Raw genomic sequence first — 18,625 nt, forward strand, 5'->3', positions numbered from 1 at the left:
CAACTGAGAACGTGCCTGGTATGTTAACGTAACATATTATGGTAAGAGTCATTCAAATAACTATAACATATAGAACATGCTATACGTTTACCAAACAATCTGTCACTCCTAATCGCTAAATCCCATGAAATCTTATACGTCTAGTCTCTTACGTGAATGAGCTAAATAATATTATTTGATATTTTACGCTAATGTGTTAATAATTTCACACATAAGTCGCTCCTGAGTATAAGTCGCACCCCCGGCCAAACTATGAAAAAAACTGCGACTTATAGTCCGAAAAATACGGTATATATGCAAATATATATACACATACATATATATGCGTGTGTGTGTGTATGTATGTATGTATATATATATATATACCGTATATATGCTGGGAAGGAGGAGGCACCTGTGGAGGCTGGGAGGGCGCCTGTGGGACCAAACCTGAGGGGAGCCCTGAAGGTAGAATTTAAACAAAACTATATATTGTATTGGTTTTGAAAATCCAAAATATCAATATGCCCCCTGCATGCTTTCATTTTTCATTGTGCGACTCTCAGTATAAAAAGTTTGGACACCCCACTTGATTGAGTTTACATTGCTACATCAGACAGTGACAACAATTATATTATCATATTGACGATCAATCATATTGACACTTGAGCAGCGAACCTCAGGTGTGTTCTCTGTACATTTAATGGTGATCTCTACAAATAGTGGCCGTTGGATTGAAAGTCGTGCTGGAATTGTCAACGTGGTTGAAAGCGTAGCTGCCACCTTTCAAGGGTCTACGAGCCCTCATTACGTGGCTCTAATGGGGCGTGCAGTAAACCGGTTAGTGCAGCCTTGAATGAGTCAGGTGTTGGCGCCCCTGCAGGAAATAAAGACCTAACGACCCGGCAAGCTACCCCGCCATTCTTTCCGCTAATCCTGCTAAAAATACCTCCATGTGGGTGTCCGTAAATGAGGCCCACGTCTATGACAGCGAGTGGATCCCAATCAATTAGAAGAATTATCTCTCCTTGCCTGCTCTCAGTGGAATCAACAACTTGGCTAAACATGCCTTCAGAGGAGAGACTTTGCTCTGGCTTCTTCTGCCACCATCACGGTCCCAACATACCTGTGTGCGGTTGAAGGCCACGCGGGCAAACACGGCCTGAGAGACGCTGGCTCTTTTCAGCTCGTCTCGGACCAGCTGGTAGATTTCCGATGACACCTCAGCGGCCGAGGGGTTGATGCCGGGGTGGTCGCCGCCGACTTTGGGCGAGCCCCGTGGGATGGGCGGGTGGTTGAGGAACTGCTGGTTGAGGGCCTGCGGGTGTTGGTGGGCCAGCAGGCGGCTGACAGCTATCTGTTGGTTGATGAGGTGGGCCATGGCGAGCTGCTGGCGCACCAGCTGCGGGGAGAGTTGAGGCGAGAGCAGCCCACCTGGGCCCAGCAGGGGCTGGAGCGTGCCGGGCGGGTGGGGAGGCGGCGGAGCGGGCACCTGGCCCGTGTGGAGAGGGGGGCTGTGGTGGAGGGGTCCATGGGGCGAGGGCTGCTGGGAAGGAGGAGGCACCTGGGGAGGCTGGGAGGGCGCCTGGGGGTCTCCACAGCCCGCCTTTAGGAGGGGGCTACCGAGGTGACCTAGCTGAGCCAGGCCGGCCAAGTGAGGATGAGGTCTCTGGCCCAGCATGCAGAAGTCGGCCATGTTGTCTCGCTCAACTGTCGATAAGACAAGAGCATCAGTTGGAGAAGCTAACGCTTCCTCATTAGCTCAGACAGAAAGAATAGATATGTGCAAAATTCTTCTGTTCAGACTATAGATGTCCGATAATATTGGCAGGCCGATATTATCGGATGCTTTAAAATGTAATATCGGAAATTATCGGTATCGTTTTTTTTATTATCGGTGTCGTTTTTATTTTTTATTTTTTTTAAATTAAATCAACATAAAAAACACAAGATACACTTACAATTAGTGCACCAACCCAAAAAACCTCACACTCATTCACACAAAAGGATTGTTTCTTTCTGTTATTAATATTCTGCTTCCTACATTATATATCAATATATATCAATACAGTCTGCAAGGGATACAGTCCGTAAGCACACATGATTGTGCGTGCTGCTGGTCCACTAATAGTACTAACCTTTAACAGTTAATTTGACTCATTTTCATTCATTACTAGTTTCTATGTAGCTGTTTTTATATTGTTTTACTTTCTTTTTTATTCAAGAAAATGTTTTTAATTTATTTATCTTATTTTATTTTATTAATTTTTAAAAAAAGGACCTTATCTTCACCATACCTGGTTGTCCAAATTAGGCATAATAATTAGAGATGTCCGATAATATGGGCCTGCCGATATTATCGGCCGATATATGCGTTAAAATGTAATATCGGAAATTATCGGTATCGTTTTTTTTATTATCGGTATTGGTTTTTTTTCCGTTTTTTTTTTTTTTTAATCAAATCAACATAAAAAACACAAGATACACTTACAATTAGTGCACCAACCCAAAAAACCTCCCTCCCCCATTTACACTCATTCACACAAAAGGGTTGTTTCTCTCTGTTATTAATGTTCTGCTTCCTACATTATATATCAATATATATAAATACAGTCTGCAAGGGATACAGTCCGTAAGCACAAATGATTGTGCGTGCTGCTGGTCCACTAATAGTACTAACCTTTAACAGTTAATTTGACTCATTTTCATTCATTACTAGTTTCTATGTAACTGTTTTTATATTGTTTTACTTTCTTTTTTATTCAAGAAAATGTTTTTAATTTATTTATCTTATTTCATTTTATTAATTTTTTTAAAAAGGACCTTATCTTCACCATACCTGGTTGTCCAAATTAGGCATAATAATGTGTTAATTCCACGCCTGTATATATCGGTATCGGTTGATATCGGCATCGGTAATTAAGAGTTGGACAATGTCGGATATCGGCAAAAAAGCCATTATCGGACATCCCTAGTTCAGACCCATTTTTTTGTGTGAGAGGTTTCTTACTTCTTACACAAAAAAACACAAGCATTTTGCACATATTTATTTGAAAAGAAAAATAAATTGCTTACTTTTGATGTCAGTGGGATCTCGACCGGACCACATCTTCTCCAAATAATCCACTGTGGAAAGCAAACACATGATATTTTTGTCGTGCACAAAAATTGCCAAAATAACTTAGCAAATTAAACACTAATGTAAAAAGATGCGTCGCAACGTTTGCGTAGCTTAACCCAAGCTAACCAAACCTATGGCAAGCTAGACAGGAGACATTTTAAAATGGTTATAATACAAAAATATTTAGTAGGCTACACAAAACAACCAAACATTCAAAGCTTTAGCATCAGCTAATTTAAGCTCCTTTGGCATTTTTGTTTAAATAAAGATAAACCGAAAAGGAAAACAGTAATGACGACAATAGAACATACAAAGTCAGTTATCGAAACTGGCACTCATCAAGGTTGCATGTTTAATCCACAGTAGAGATCGACCGATATGGTTTACTGATACCGATACTGATTATTAGCAAATAGGGTTGTCCCGATACCAATGTTTTGGTACCGGTTCCAAAATGTATTTTGATACTTTTCGATACTTTTCTACAAAAAAATTGCATTATTGGCTTTATTTAAACAAACAATCTTATAGATCCCTATACTTTAACAAGAAAAATATTTGTTGAGTGATATCAGGATTATATCAGACATCATCGAACAATTGTGCTGCAGACGCCATTCTACACGACAAAACAGATGGAAAAGCTCGTCCATCTGGGAGGAGCTCAAAGTAAAGCCTCCAGATGAGGTGATTCGGGCATCTGGTCAGGATGCCACACCAGACGCCTCCCTGGGGAGGTGTTTAGGGCGCATGACCGGTAGGAGGCCACAGCATACTTGCCAACCTTAAGACCTCCGATATCGGAAGATTGGGGGGCGGGGAGTTGAGGGGGGCAGGGCTTGGTGGTAGCGGGGGTGTATATTGTAGCCCGGAAGAGTTAGGGCTGCAAGGGATTCTGGGTATTTGTTCTGTTGTGTTTATGTTGTGTTACGGTGCGGATGTTCTCCCGAAATGTGTTTGTCATTCTTGTTTGGTGTGGGTTCACAGTGTGGCGCATATTTGTAACAGTGTTAAAGTTGTTTATACGCCCACCCTCAGTGTGACCTTTATGGCTGTTGACCAAGTATGTCTTGCAGTCACTTATGTGTGTCTGTAGAAGCCGCAAACAACATGTGTCTGGGCTGGCACGCTGTTTGTATGAAGAAAAAGCGGACGCGGCCACAGGTTGTAGAGGACGATAAAGGCAGTGCCATCACGGCACGCCCTCGATATTGTTGTCCGGGTGAAAATCAGGAGAATGGTTGCCCCGGGAGAATTTCGGATGGGGCACTGAAATTCGGGAGTCTCCCGGAAAAAATCTGGAGGGTTGGCAAGTATGGGCCACAGGAAAGACCCAGGACACGTTGGAGAGACTATGTCTCCCGGCTGTCCTGGGAACGCCTCGGGATCCCCCGGGAGGAGTTGGACTAAGTGGCTCGGGAGAGCGAGGTCTGGGCTTCTCTGCTTTGGCTGCTGCCCACGCAACCCAACCTCGGATAAGCGGAGGAAAATGGATGGATGGTTGGAAAGAAACCTTTAACAAGCATTCTTTGACTCTGCTCTCTTGGACTGGAGTGTGAGCTGCTTTTCTTGTCAATGTTTCGTAAAATCTTGCACTCTTCCGCCCTTTTTAATTTCCTCTCGAGGAACTCTGGAAAAAACGTTTATCATTTCCGCGACTTGAACATGTCGTACAGCTGTAAACACCACAAGCATAGGGCATTTTTGTCGTCTGGTGACCGTTGTGAACAGAGCTAGCTCGACCATCACCGAGCAATAGAAGCCAGTCAACGTCAAGTAAAACGCTGGTGATCCGGGAGACTGCCTTTGCTTTTAGCTCAGTAGTAGTACGCTGGTCTGTCACTGCGGTGATGTGGGTTCAGCAGTAGGAAAGAACAACGCAGCCGAGAGAGAGAGAGAGAGAGTACACTGCAAAAAGTCAGTGTTCAAAAACAAGAAAAAAAAATACAAATATTAGGGGTATTTTATTTGAACTAAGCAAAATTATCTGCCAATAGAACAAGAAAATTTGGCTTGTCAAGACTTTCCAAAACAAGTAAAATTAGCTAACCTCAATGAACTCAAAAATACCTTAAAATAAGTATATTCTCACTAATAACAACTGTACTACTATGTGAGTACGTATTTTCTATTATTTCATTGAAAATAAAACAGCAAAGTCCATTTGGCTGTCATCTGTTTTCATTATGAGACACAATTGTGTCAAAGTCATGATTTTTTATTTCATGCTTGAAGTAAAAAAATATTACTTTGAAAAAGTAGTTTTATACTTGTGAGTGTTGATGACACGGCTTTGCAACAGTTGATATTCTAGTTCCAAGCATGTTTTACTCAATATAGGTCATCAAATCTCAGCAACAAGCGGTAATATCTTACTGAGATCATTTAGGACCAAAACACATAAAACAAGTAAAACACTCGAACATAAAATCTGCTTAGTGAGAAGAATTATCTTATCAGACAGAAAATAAGCAAATATCACCCTTATTTGAGATATTTAAAGGCCTACTGAAATTAATTTTTTAAATTTAAACGGGAATAGCATATCCATTCTATGTGTCATACTTTATCATTTCGCGATATTGCCATATTTTTGCTGAAAGGATTTAGTAGAGAAAATCGACGATAAAGTTCGCAACTTTTGCTCGCTGATAAAAAAAGCCTTGCCTGTACCGGAAGTAGCGTGACGTCACAGGAGGTAATATTCCTCACAATTTTCCATTGTTTACAATGGAGCGAGAGAGATTCGGAGGGACAAAGCGACGATTACCCCATTAATTTGAGCGGGGATGAAAGCTTCGTAGATGAGGAACGTTACAGTGAAGGACTAGAGAGGCAGTGATGGACGTATCTTTTTTCGTTCTGACCGTAACTTAGGTACAAGCTGGCTCATTGGATTCCACACTCTCTCCTTTTTCTATTGTGGATCACAGATTTGTATTTTAAACCACCTCGGATACTATATCCTCTTGAAAATGAGAGTCGAGCACGCGAAATGGACATTTAAAGTGACTTAGCTCCACGACAATACATCGGTGACACACTTAGCTACTGAGCTAACGTGATAGCATCGTTCTCAAATGAAGATAGAAACAAAAGAAATAAACCCCTGACTGGAAGGATAGACAGAAGATCAACAATACTATTAAACCATGTACATGTAATACACGGTTAAAAATTCTCAGCCTGGTAAAGCTTAACAATGCTGTTGCTAACGACGCTAAGGCTAATTTAGCAACTTAGCAACCGGACCTCACAGAACTATGATAAAAACATTAGCGCTCCACCTACGCCAGCCAGCCCTCATCTTCCCATCAACAGCCGTGCTCACCTGCGTTCCAGCGATCGACGGCGCGACGAAGGACTTCATCCGTGGGTTTGGCGGCAAGCATCGGCTAGGCGTCTGCTAAGTAAGTAGTCCTTGTTGTGTTGCTGTAAGTATTGTACTTAGCCGCTAAGACACCGATCGATCCCACCTACAACGTTCTTCTTTGCAGCCTCCATTGTTCATTAAACAAATTGCAAAAGATTCACCAACACAGATGTCCACAATACTGTGGAATTTTGTCAAAGAAAACAAGATGTTTCTGTATCGGGTCGATGGGGTCCAACCACTTCCGTGGATTTTGTGACGTCACGCGCATAAATCATATCCAAAGGAGTTTTTCAACCGGAAGTGTGGCGGGAATTTTAAAATTGCACTTTATAAGTTAACCCGGCCGTATTGGCATGTTTCAATGTTAAGATTTCATCATTGATATATAAACTATCAGACTGCGTGGTCGCTAGTAGTGGCTTTCAGTAGGCCTTTAATCTTACTTAGATTTCAGTTTTTGCAGTGTACACAATCGCTAGACGAAGCTGAGCTGTTTGTGATTGACAGCTATGGACAGCAATCATTGTATTCCGCCCGTTAAGGCGTCAAAACACCAAATATCAGCGTTGACGATCGGTCGATCGCTAATCCAGTTACTTCTTTTTGCACGTTCATGACAATTTACTACGCCACATAAAAGTTCCACGATGTGGAAAGTTAAAACTACTCATTTTATTTCCATTTTTTTTTCTCATGGGTAAAATGAATTGGACCTTGGAACAAGTCTCAGGAAAGTGGAAGTGATTGTGTTTGAGTTGTAGTCCTCTCACTCATGGTGACTGCAGTGAGTCCTTCCATACCTTTGATTTTCTTGTACTTCTTATACCAGCGACCAAACTCTTGGCATTTGGCAGTGGAGACGTTGGCGTAGTAGGAGCTGTTCACAATGGACGAGATCATACTCTGAGGGAACAGAAAGACACGGGAGAGTTAATTAATAGCCGGCATGGTATGAAATGTTTACAGTCGCGCATAAGAAAAGCCATGTGACACACACACACACACAGACAAAATTGAAACAGACAGTCAGTAATCACGACTGGAAGCCACCCATGGAAACTTGAGCCAGTTTACAGCAGCGAGGGAATCTCCAACCTCTCTCTCTCTCTCACTCACTCACACACACACACACACACACACACACACACACACACACACACACACACACACACACACACACACACACATGCTTGCAATTGATATGCTTGCTGCCATCAACACCCCCACCAGAGCTCCATTTGAGCACATAAATCTCCCCCAGCAGCCATTATGATGCGACCACAGCGCTAAACATGCAGCTGGGGAGTTAAAACACGGCAGAGTTTGATTAAAATGCAGCAACAGTTATTAATCAGCGCCCGTTTTATTTTCTTCGCACTTGTGTTGGCGTCGAGCGAAGACCGAGGTGATCTTTGCTTCCCTCACCTGCGACAGAGGACACTCTTTGGCCAAAGTGCTCTGGTTCATCTCCTTCAGGAGCTCCTTGAGAGCGTTCCTGACCGTGGCGTGGTTCCACTGCTCGCAGGGCAGGTCCTCCAGCTTGGAAAAACTACAAGAAAACGACAACAAAGTTAAGAAGAAGATGCAAAAAAGACTAAAGTCTTATGTCGCTTGTGGATAAACCTGGATTCAGCTTAGCATTACATCCCGGTACCAGGTTTTTGGCATTTGAGCAAAACCTTTTTGACAGTTACACAAATATTCAAACACTTCAAAGTAGTGATGTGCGGATAGTTTATAGTTTAGTCTTTATTTGAAGGGACAATGCACAGAAACATTAAACTCAAAGACAGATATGTTCTGTACCAGATTATAGCTAAATAGCTCATTTCCATCTGCAGTCCCTGGCTACCTAAATTAAAGGGATACAAAAATCATGCAATAAAATTATGACAATAAAAACATACTATAGCATGTTTTTAAATTAAGAAAAGTCATAAAATGCCCTTTCATGGACACATACTTAATATACAATACAACCACACCTCATTTACATCATCACACAAAGACATGCTCTTGTTCACATCTGTCATCATTTGTAAAAACAACCATGATTTTAACACACACACCTCACAATTTACAATAAAAATGCTCTCATGGATAAATATAATACACATTAGGTTGATGTGTCAAACATAATGCCCACCTTAGTGACCGTGTGAGCAGATTTGATTGCTCCAAAGCCACTTTTTAACTTCAATTGTGAATGAAGAGTCATCTGTTAGACTTTTCAAGTTTGTTGTGAGGTCGTTCCATTCCTTTATGGCTTTATATGAAAAGGCTGATTGTGCAAAAGAGGTTTTACATCAATACTGGAATATTGATACCACCGAATTTCAGATCTTTATGCTCTAATATCGATCCTCAAATCAAAATATTGATACTTTTGATTAGGGCTGCGAATCTTTGGGTGTCCCACGATTCGATTCAATATCGATTCTTGGAGTCACAATTCGATTCAAAATCGATTTTTTCCGATTGAACGCGATTCTCGATTCAAAAACGATATTTTCCCGATTCAAAAGGATTCTCTATTCATTCAATACATAGATTTCAGCAGGATCTACCCCAGTCTGCTGACATGCAAGCAGAGTAGTAGATTTGTGTAAAAAGCTTTTATAATTGTAAAGGACAATGTTTTATCAACTGATTGCAATAATGTCAATTTGTTTCAACTATTAAATGAACCAAAAATATGACTTATTTTATCTTTGTGAAAATATTGGACACAGTGTGTTGTCAAGCTTATGAGATGCGATGTAAGTATAAGCCACTGTGACACTATTGTGCTTTTTATTTTATAAATGTCTAATGATAATGTCAATGAGGGATTTTTAATCACTGCTATGTTGAAATTGTAAATAATATTGATACTGTTGTTGATACTATTCATTTTTGTTTCACTACTTTTGGTTTGTTCTGTGTCGTGTTTGTGTCTCCTCTCAATTGCTCTGTTTATTGCAGTTCTGAGTGTTGCTGGGTCGGGTTTGGTTTTGGAATTGGACTGCGTTGTTATGGTATTGTTGTGTATTGTTTTGTTGGATTGATTAATAGAAAAAAAAATTTAAAAAAATAAATAAATAGAAATAATTGATTTTTAAAAAATGAGAATCGATTCTGAATCGCACAACGTGAGAATCGCGATTCGAATTCGAATTGATTTTTTCCCACACCCCTACTTTTGATACTTTACTTCAGGGGTGTCCAAACTTGTTCCACCAAGGGCAACATACTGAATGGTCAAAGTATGCGGGGGCCGTATTGACATATTTCTTTATTTGAAAAAAAGCGAAAAACAGAATATGTGTCAGCTATGTATTATAGGTGACTAAGTATATTATTATTAAATATTAAAACATTTCAGCTTTTTCTCATTACATACCCATTTGTTGGTACTTTTTCTTACATTTTTACTGTTGTTTTCTTCCCCATGTAAGAAGAGAATAAAATAATAATAATATGATAACCGCATAACCTAATGTGTCAAAAATTCTGCCTGTACAAAAATATTAACATTCAGTTACACATTTAAGAGTGTTTTTTATTGTTGTTTTAATTTTTCAAATTGATTACCGTATTTTTCGGAGTATACGTCGCTCCGGAGTATAAGTCGCACCGGCCGAAAATGCATAATAAAGAAGGAAAAAAACATATATAAGTCACACTGGAGTGTAAGTCGCATTTTTTGGGGACATTTATTTGATAAAAGCCAACACCAAGAATAGACATTTGAAAGGCAATTTAAAATAAATAAAGAATAGTGAACAACAGGCTGAATAAGTGTACGTTATATGAGGCATAAATAACCAACTGAGAACGTGCCTGGTATGTTAACGTAACATATTATGGTAAGAGTCATTCAAATAACTATAACATATAGAACATGCTATACGTTTACCAAACAATCTGTCACTCCTAATCGCTAAATCCCATGAAATCTTATACGTCTAGTCTCTTACGTGAATGAGCTAAATAATATTATTTGATATTTTACGCTAATGTGTTCATAATTTCACACCTAAGTCGCTCCTGAGAATAAATCGCACCCCCGGCCAAACTATGAAAAAAACTGCTACTTATAGTCCGAAAAATACGGTACTTTATAAGTTGGTATTTATTTAATTTTTTAATTAACTAACTAAACTTTGTTTATATTTTCATTTTTATTTTAAGAGCTTCTAATATTTCAAATCAGGGGTGTCTAAACTTTTTTTATTTGCAAAATATGATATATATTTAAAGACAAATGTATTATAGGTGACTAAATATATTATTATTTATTATTACTTTAAAGATTTCGGCTTTTTCTCATTAATTCCGAATTTTTGCTCTTTTTTTCTTACATTTTTACTGTTTTTTTCCAATGTAAGAATAAAATGATAATATTATGATTGCATAACCACATAAACTAATGTGTCAAAAATTGTGCATACACGAAAAAATGTACGTTCAATTACCTATTTAAGAGTGTTTATTATTGTTCTTGTAATTCTTCAAATGGATTAATTCATAAGTTAGTATTATTTTATTAAATAACTAAACTTTGTTTGTATTTGAAGTATATTTTATTTTTAATTTGAGAGCTTCTAATATTTCAGATCAGGAGTGTCTAAACGTTTTAAATTTTTTTCCAAAATATTAAAAACAGATATGTATTTAAAGACACAACGTGTTATAAATAAAGTAAATTATTAACTATTGGTTTAAATATTTCAATTTCTTCTCATTTCATTCCGTTTTCTCTGTTCTTTTTTCTTACATTTTTACTGTTATTTTTTAATGTTATTATTTGAAAACACTCAACTTTTAAAATGTTAGCGGACACATGAGGTAACAGCACGGTATCATATCGCCGATACGAGCCTGAATTTGACTCTGTATCGGATTGGAAGGAAAACCAGTGGTATGGCACATCACTACTTTAAAGTACCAGTAAAGTGGTAAAACAAGTTGCCTCTATATTGAAGCTATATATTTGATGTATGACACCAAAACACTTACGTTTGCAAGTAAATAGATATGATCAAAATAGTATCAATCTCATTTAGATTGCCGGGCCATTTTGAGAGATATTGAGCGAGCCAGTCACGTGGTCGCGTAACGTAGAGGTAGGAACTGCAGATCCCTTCCCCATCAACAACAATGCTGATCATGCAGACTTTGTGGGAGCCAATTATGACTACTTTGGGACAAACGATGGTCCATATTTTTATTTTTATTTAGCTTCTAGTGGGGATTTTTGCCCCACAAATGCCAAAAATCCGCAATGTGATTCACCCTCGCATTTGGCTTTTTAAAACTAGTATTCATTGTTTTCTATTTTCAATTTTACCAGCGGTTCACTTATTCTTAACCCGCTTGTTAATATAAGGGAATTATTTCCTATTTAAAAAATCATTACGAAATTGAAATGAATGTCAATCAATTCGGGAAAGAAAGTTTTTTCTAAAGGTGTAGTTTAACGTAGGACAGTGCTTCTCTATTTTCTGTTACTCCCCTTCAACACTCTCTGAATAGTATCATTTGTCGATAAAATTGTTATAAGTACACCTCTGCATAACATTGTATCCTTATTAAGATTTGAGAAAACAACAAATAAATACATATAGATCAACATACAGCAAAAGATAACTTTAATAACAATGTTTTAGTCTGTAACAGCAAATATTTAAAGTGCATCAATTTGTCTGAAAACAAATTAAAAAAAATTAAATCCTTATTTCAACTATTACAAATTTTTGTGACTTGAACTAATTAGTAGAATAGAATAGAATAGAAAGTACTTTATTGATCTCTGGGGGAAATTCAGCACCACAGTTCGCTCACAATAGACAAGAATAATAATAAATAATATAATATATTATATTCACTACCGTTCAAAAGTTTGGGGTCACCCAAACAATTTTGTGGAATAGCCTTCATTTCTAAGAACAAGAATAGACTGTCGAGTTTCAGACGAAAGTTCTCTTTTTCTGGCCATTTTGAGCGTTTAATTGACCCCACAAATGTGATGCTCCAGAAACTCAATCTGCTCAAAGGAAGGTCAGTTTTGTAGCTTCTGTAACGAGCTAAACTGTTTTCAGATGTGTGAACATGATTGCACAAGGGTTTTCTAATCATCAATTAGCCTTCTGAGCCAATGAGCAAACACATTGTACCATTAGAACACTGGAGTGATAGTTGCTGGAAATGGGCCTCTATACACCTATGTAGATATTGCACCAAAAAGCAGACATTTGCAGCTAGAATAGTCATTTACCACATTAGCAATGTATAGAGTGTATTTCTTTAAAGTTAAGACTAGTTTAAAGTTATCTTCATTGAAAAGTACAGTGCTTTTCCTTCAGAAATAAGGACATTTCAATGTGACCCCAAACTTTTGAACGGTAGTGTATATAATATATAAATAATATAAATATATTCTACATATACTACATATACTCTACATTTAAGTGCAGTCAAGAAGGAACATATGCATTATACAGTCTGATGGCTGTCGGTATGAAGGACCTAATAATACTACAAAATAAAATAAAATAAACCCAATATATGAAAATAAATTCCAATTGATCAGCAACATAAACCCTAAGCACAATATATAAAACATTTAAACCTACAAAACAATTTGTGCTGATTTTTTATTTTTTTAATTTATTTTTTTCATCAAAATGAGGAATGGTTACAATGACTAATTTTGTATTGCACAACTTTTCGAAGCGGGTTTTGAAGCATGATACTGATAAAGCGTGTTTCCCGCCCCACTGTTTGAGAAGAACATAACAATATTATAAAAAAGATCTGGTGTTATTGTTAAAATCTCAAATAAGACCCAAAGTACCCAGTCATCTTCCCTAAATCATTCATTTTAGACGCAGATTATTTACACATTGGAATAAATGCCAGTCAACCTAAGAGAACAAGCTTTTTCTAAAGGTGATGTTTAATGTGGGTTAACATTATTATTAACTAGATTCAGTGTAAAAACTGTCCCCACTCATCTTCCATACCCTAATCCCTAAACTTCCAGCATTGATTGATTGAAACTTTTATTAGTAGATTGCACAGTTCAGTACATATTCCATACAATTGACCACTAAACGGTAACACCCCAATAAGTTTTTCAACTTGTTTAAGTCGGGGTCCACGTAATCAATTCATGGTACAAATATATACTATCATCGTAATACAGTCATCACACAGGTTAATCATCAGAGTATATACATTGAATTATTTACATTATTTACAATCCGGGGGGTGGGATGAGGAGGGTTTGGTTGATATCAGCACTTCAGTCATCAACAATTGCATCATCAGAGAAAGTGAGTTCAGATAGCATAAGAACAAGTATATACATTAGAAATACATTTGATTATTTACAATCCGGGGAGGTGGGATGTGGAAGGGAGGGTGTTAGTTAAGGGTTGAAATTGCCTGGAGGTGTTCTTTTAGTGCGGTTTTGAAGGAGGATAGAGATGCCCTTTCTTTTACACCTGTTGGGAGTGCATTCCATATTGATGTGGCATAGAAGGAGAATGAGTTAAGACCTTTTTTAGATCGGAATCTGGATTTAACGTGGTTAGTGGAGCTCCCCCTGGTGTTGTGGTTAGGGCGGTCATTTACGTTAAGGAAGTAGTTTGACATGTACTTCGGTATCAGGGAGGTGTAGCGGATTTTATAGACTAGACTAGCACAAACTGGGCCTTGTTTTAATGTCATAGAACCCAGCGACAAAGCCCCGCCGTCACCACGGATACGCACATGAACACGTAACCAAAACCTGGCTGCTATGTGTCAAAACAGTACCAACAAATCATCTGGACTTTTAGCAGTCCATCAAGACTGCGCTGTGCTCTCTTTCTGGGAGTCTGATAACAGATGCATCATTGCAGGATTGTTTAGTGTTTGAGTATTACTATTATCTACGTCAGTGACATCATCAGCACGTCAAAAAGCTGCCTGAAGGACCCAAATCGTCGGGAGGATTAGCACAACCAAACTTTTGGTTTTACTACCGGGCCACCAACATTACAATTCTTAAATATTGGCTGCAATATCAATCAATCAATCAATGTTTATTTATATAGCCCTAAATCACAAAAGTCTCAAAGGGCTGCACAAGCCACAACGACATCCTCGGCACAGAGCCCACACAAGGGACGTCGATGTGAATGACTATGAGAAACCTTGGAGGGGACCGCATATGTGCGTAACCCCCCCTCTAAGTACAGTCCCTAGTGGATCCACATAACAGTGAGAGTCCATGGCTTCCTGTGCACTTAAGATGTGACTTTAAGGTTTTACTACTTACGTATAAAATACTACACGGTCAAGCTCCTGCCTATCTTGCTGATTGTATTGTACCATATGTCCCGGCAAGAAATCTGCGTTTAAAGAACTCCGGCTTATTAGTGATTCCCAGAGCCCAAAAAAAGTCTGCGGGCTATAGAGCGTTTTCTGTTCAGGCTCCAATACTATGGAATGCCCTCCCGGTAAAAGTTAGATCGAGACGAGACGTAACGAACACATGAATAATGATCTCAGTGTCGCTAGTGGACAAAATGGAACGAATTTTAGCGATATTACGGAGATGAAAGAAGGCCATTTGATCCCTTCCGTTATAGCTGGTTATGGAGGCTAACTCAACTAAACCAGTATCTCTCCGGGCTCTGGTTCACTCTCCCATTCGCGCTTCTACGAGTTCATTCAGAATTTGGGTTCCTTTTAAGTGCTATTTTGGTTACACACTATTTCTAATCTTGCACCCATCACTGCTAATTTTATGCTTTTCCGCCCTCTTGTCGACAGTGTCTTTTTAACATGGTTAAGTCAGGGGATCAACAACATTAAAGATGTTTACATTGACAACACTTTTGCCTCTTTCCAGCAACTTTGTGATGCTTTTTCACTCCCTAATCAACACTTTTTTAGATATCTACACATTCACAGTTTTGGTCGTAGTACCGTATTTTTCGGAGCATAAGTCGCTCCGGAGTATAAGTCGCACCGGCCGAAAATGCATAATAAAGAAGGAAAAAAAACATATATAAGTCGCACTGGAGTATAAGTCGCATTTTTGGGGGAAATGTATTTGATAAAAGCCAACACCAAGAATAGACATTTGAAAGGCAATTTAAAATAAATAAAGAATAGTGAACAACAGGCTGAATAAGTGTACGTTATATGAGGCATAAATAACCAACTGAGAACGTGCCTGGTATGTTAACGTAACATATTATGGTAAGAGTCATTCAAATAACTATAACATATAGAACATGCTATACGTTTACCAAACAATCTGTCACTCCTAATCGCTAAATCCCATGAAATCTTATACGTCTAGTCTCTTACGTGAATGAGCTAAATAATATTATTTGATATTTTACGCTAATGTGTTAATAATTTCACACATAAGTCGCTCCTGAGTATAACTCGCACCCCCGGCCAAACTATGAAAAAAACTGCGTCTTATAGTCCGAAAAATACGGTACTCTTCCCAGGTTTCCAAACTTACCGACTGACACAGTTTTAGATGCTCACTTCCCACTTTAAAAGGATCAATTTCACGTTTTTACAATCACATTTTTTATTTACGCTAGAGTTGTACGGTATACCGGTACTAGTATAGTGCCGCGATACTAATGAAATCATATTCGGTACAGTGTTTCCCATAAACTGCCAAGATACCTGTGGCGGTGGGGGCGTGGCTATGGGCGTGGTCACCATGACATCATCGAGGAATTTGCATAATTTACTACAATGATTTGATTTTCTCTAAAAAGGCTCAAAAAATGTATACTTACTAATTAATAATAACACTTTTGTTTTAAATGTCCATCCATCCATCCATTTTACAATATAATTACAACACTTAATGTACATATTTATATACAGATTTGAACAATAAGTTATTCACTGAAATATATTTATTAATTGTGGTTCTTACAAAAAATATATCTTATAAAATATAAAAGCTAAAATGTCTCAAAGCTCTGCCCCTTTAATTAGTGCATACTAAATAATTTAACTTTAGCCTACTACTACAACCATATTATTTACCAGCAACATAAAGTGAAACAGAGGCAGAGGTGTCCTGCCACAGTCAGTAACAAATAAACAGAAAACAGTAGTGGTGGTAGATAGACACAGAGCTTCATCAAACATCTGATCCACTGAACAAAGAGCTCCAAAAATGTTGAACTTTAGACTGCCATCAGTTTTACTCCCTACACTTAACCATGTGTTTCCTACTGCCTGCAGACTTTGCACCCTTTGTTATATACACATGTTGTGTTTCTAATATAAATACATTTAATAAAGTCAAATACAAATAAGGCAATAAGAGAAGTATCCTACACTTCTCTTTTGTAAAGTAAATCTGAACAGCCGATATGGGCATCTACATCAACTATATGATTTGCCTGAGAAGCTGGAGAGGACACAAAAAAAACCCACCAAAAAAAACATTAGTTTTTATTTTTTATTTTTATTTTTATTTTTATTTGTGGCGGACATAATTCTTTCGTGGCGGGCCGCCACAAATAAATTAATGTGTGGGAAACCTTGCGGTACTATACCGCCTCTAAAAAGTACTTATCCACCGCCCCGTATCCAAACAACAGAAGAATAAGTGATTATTACATTTTAACAGAAGTGTAGATAGAACATGTTGAAACTATTAACAGTAAATGAACAAGTAGATTAATAATCAATTATTACAGCTTGTACTTTATAATGTTGACAAAATAATAGAATGGAAAATGACACAATATGTTACTGCATACGTCAGCAGACTAATTACCGTATTTTCCGCACTATAAGGTGCGCCGGATTATAAGGCGCACCTTCAATGAATGGCCTATTTTAAAACTTTGTTCATATATAAGGTGCACCGCATTATAAGGCGCATACAATAGACGCTACAGTAGAGGCTGGGGTTACGTTATGTATCCCGTAGTTGCGAGACCTGTTGTGGCTCAATATTGGTCCATATATATGGCGCACCGGATTATAAGGCGCACTGTCAGCTTTTGAGAAAATTTTAGGTTTTTAGGTGCGCCTTATAGTGCGGAAAATACGGTAGGAGCCTTTGTTTGTTTACTTACTACTAAAAGACAAGTTGTCTTGTATGTTCACTATTTTATTTAAGGACTAAATTGCAATAATAAACATATGTTTAATGTACCCTAAGATTTTTTGTTTAAATAAAGCCCATATTGCAATTTTTTGTGGTCCCCTTTATTTAGAAAAGTATTGAAATACATTTTGGTACCGGACAACACAAATTTCATTTTGAATTCAATGAAGTCACTTTGAGAGGGTGACTTAGGCGTGACCCTATCTGAGGAGAGCTGGACAGAGTATTTAAGTATTTATTTGTGCCAGACACAGCCTTGTGCAATGCAAACTAACATCGTACCTATTATACCAAGGTCCGGCTAGCTAAGATGTATGATGGAATACTGGTATTAAGTACAGATGTCCGATAATGGCTTTTTTGACAATATCCGATATTCCGATATTGTCCAACTCTTAATTACAGATACCGATATCAACCGATACCGATATATACAGTCGTGGAATTAACACATTATTATGCCTAATTTTGTTGTGATGCCCCGCTGGATGCATTAAACAATGTAACAAGGTTTTCCAAAATAAATCAACTCAAGTTATGCCAACATGGCACTGCCATATTTATTATTGAAGTCACAAAGTGCATTATTTTTTTTAACATGCCTCAAAACAGCAGCTTGGAACTCTCCCTGAGAGAGCATGAGGACGTAAAGGTGGGCGGGGTTGAGGTTGGGGGTGGGGGGCTAGGGGCTAGCGGGGGTGTATATTGTAGCGTCCCGGAAGAGTTAGTGCTGCAAGGGTTTCTGGGTATTTGTTGTGTTGTGTTTATGTTGTGTTACGGTGCGGATGTTCTCCCGAAATGTGTTTGTCATTCTTGTTTGGTGTGGGTTCACATTGTGGTGTATATTTGTAACAGTGTTAAAGTTGTTTATACGGTCACCCTCAGTGTGACCTTGCATTCACTTGTGTGTGTGAAAAGCCGTAGATATTATGTGACCGGCCAGCACGCAGAGGCAGTGCCTTTAAGGTTTATTGGCGCTCTGTACTTCTCCCTACGTCCGTGTACACTGCGGCGT

At 38.3% G+C, this 18,625-nt stretch overlaps 1 protein-coding gene across 2 annotated transcripts in view; it reads right to left on the reverse strand.

Annotated features, from left to right (window-relative positions):
* The window catches only part of satb2 (SATB homeobox 2), a 124,144-nt gene that overhangs the window by 40,105 nt on the left and 65,414 nt on the right, over nt 1-18,625 (reverse strand). For both annotated transcript variants that reach the window (XM_062061623.1, XM_062061620.1), the window contains exons 5-8: nt 7,902-8,025; nt 7,277-7,379; nt 3,055-3,105; nt 1,106-1,689 (exon numbers count right to left, since the gene is read on the reverse strand). In XM_062061623.1, the coding sequence (XP_061917607.1) occupies nt 1,106-1,689; nt 3,055-3,105; nt 7,277-7,379; nt 7,902-8,025 (862 nt within the window). The remainder of the gene's footprint in view (nt 1-1,105; nt 1,690-3,054; nt 3,106-7,276; nt 7,380-7,901; nt 8,026-18,625) is intronic.

Source organism: Entelurus aequoreus, linkage group LG10, assembly GCF_033978785.1.
Source record: "Entelurus aequoreus isolate RoL-2023_Sb linkage group LG10, RoL_Eaeq_v1.1, whole genome shotgun sequence".
NCBI classification, from domain to species: domain Eukaryota; kingdom Metazoa; phylum Chordata; class Actinopteri; order Syngnathiformes; family Syngnathidae; genus Entelurus; species Entelurus aequoreus.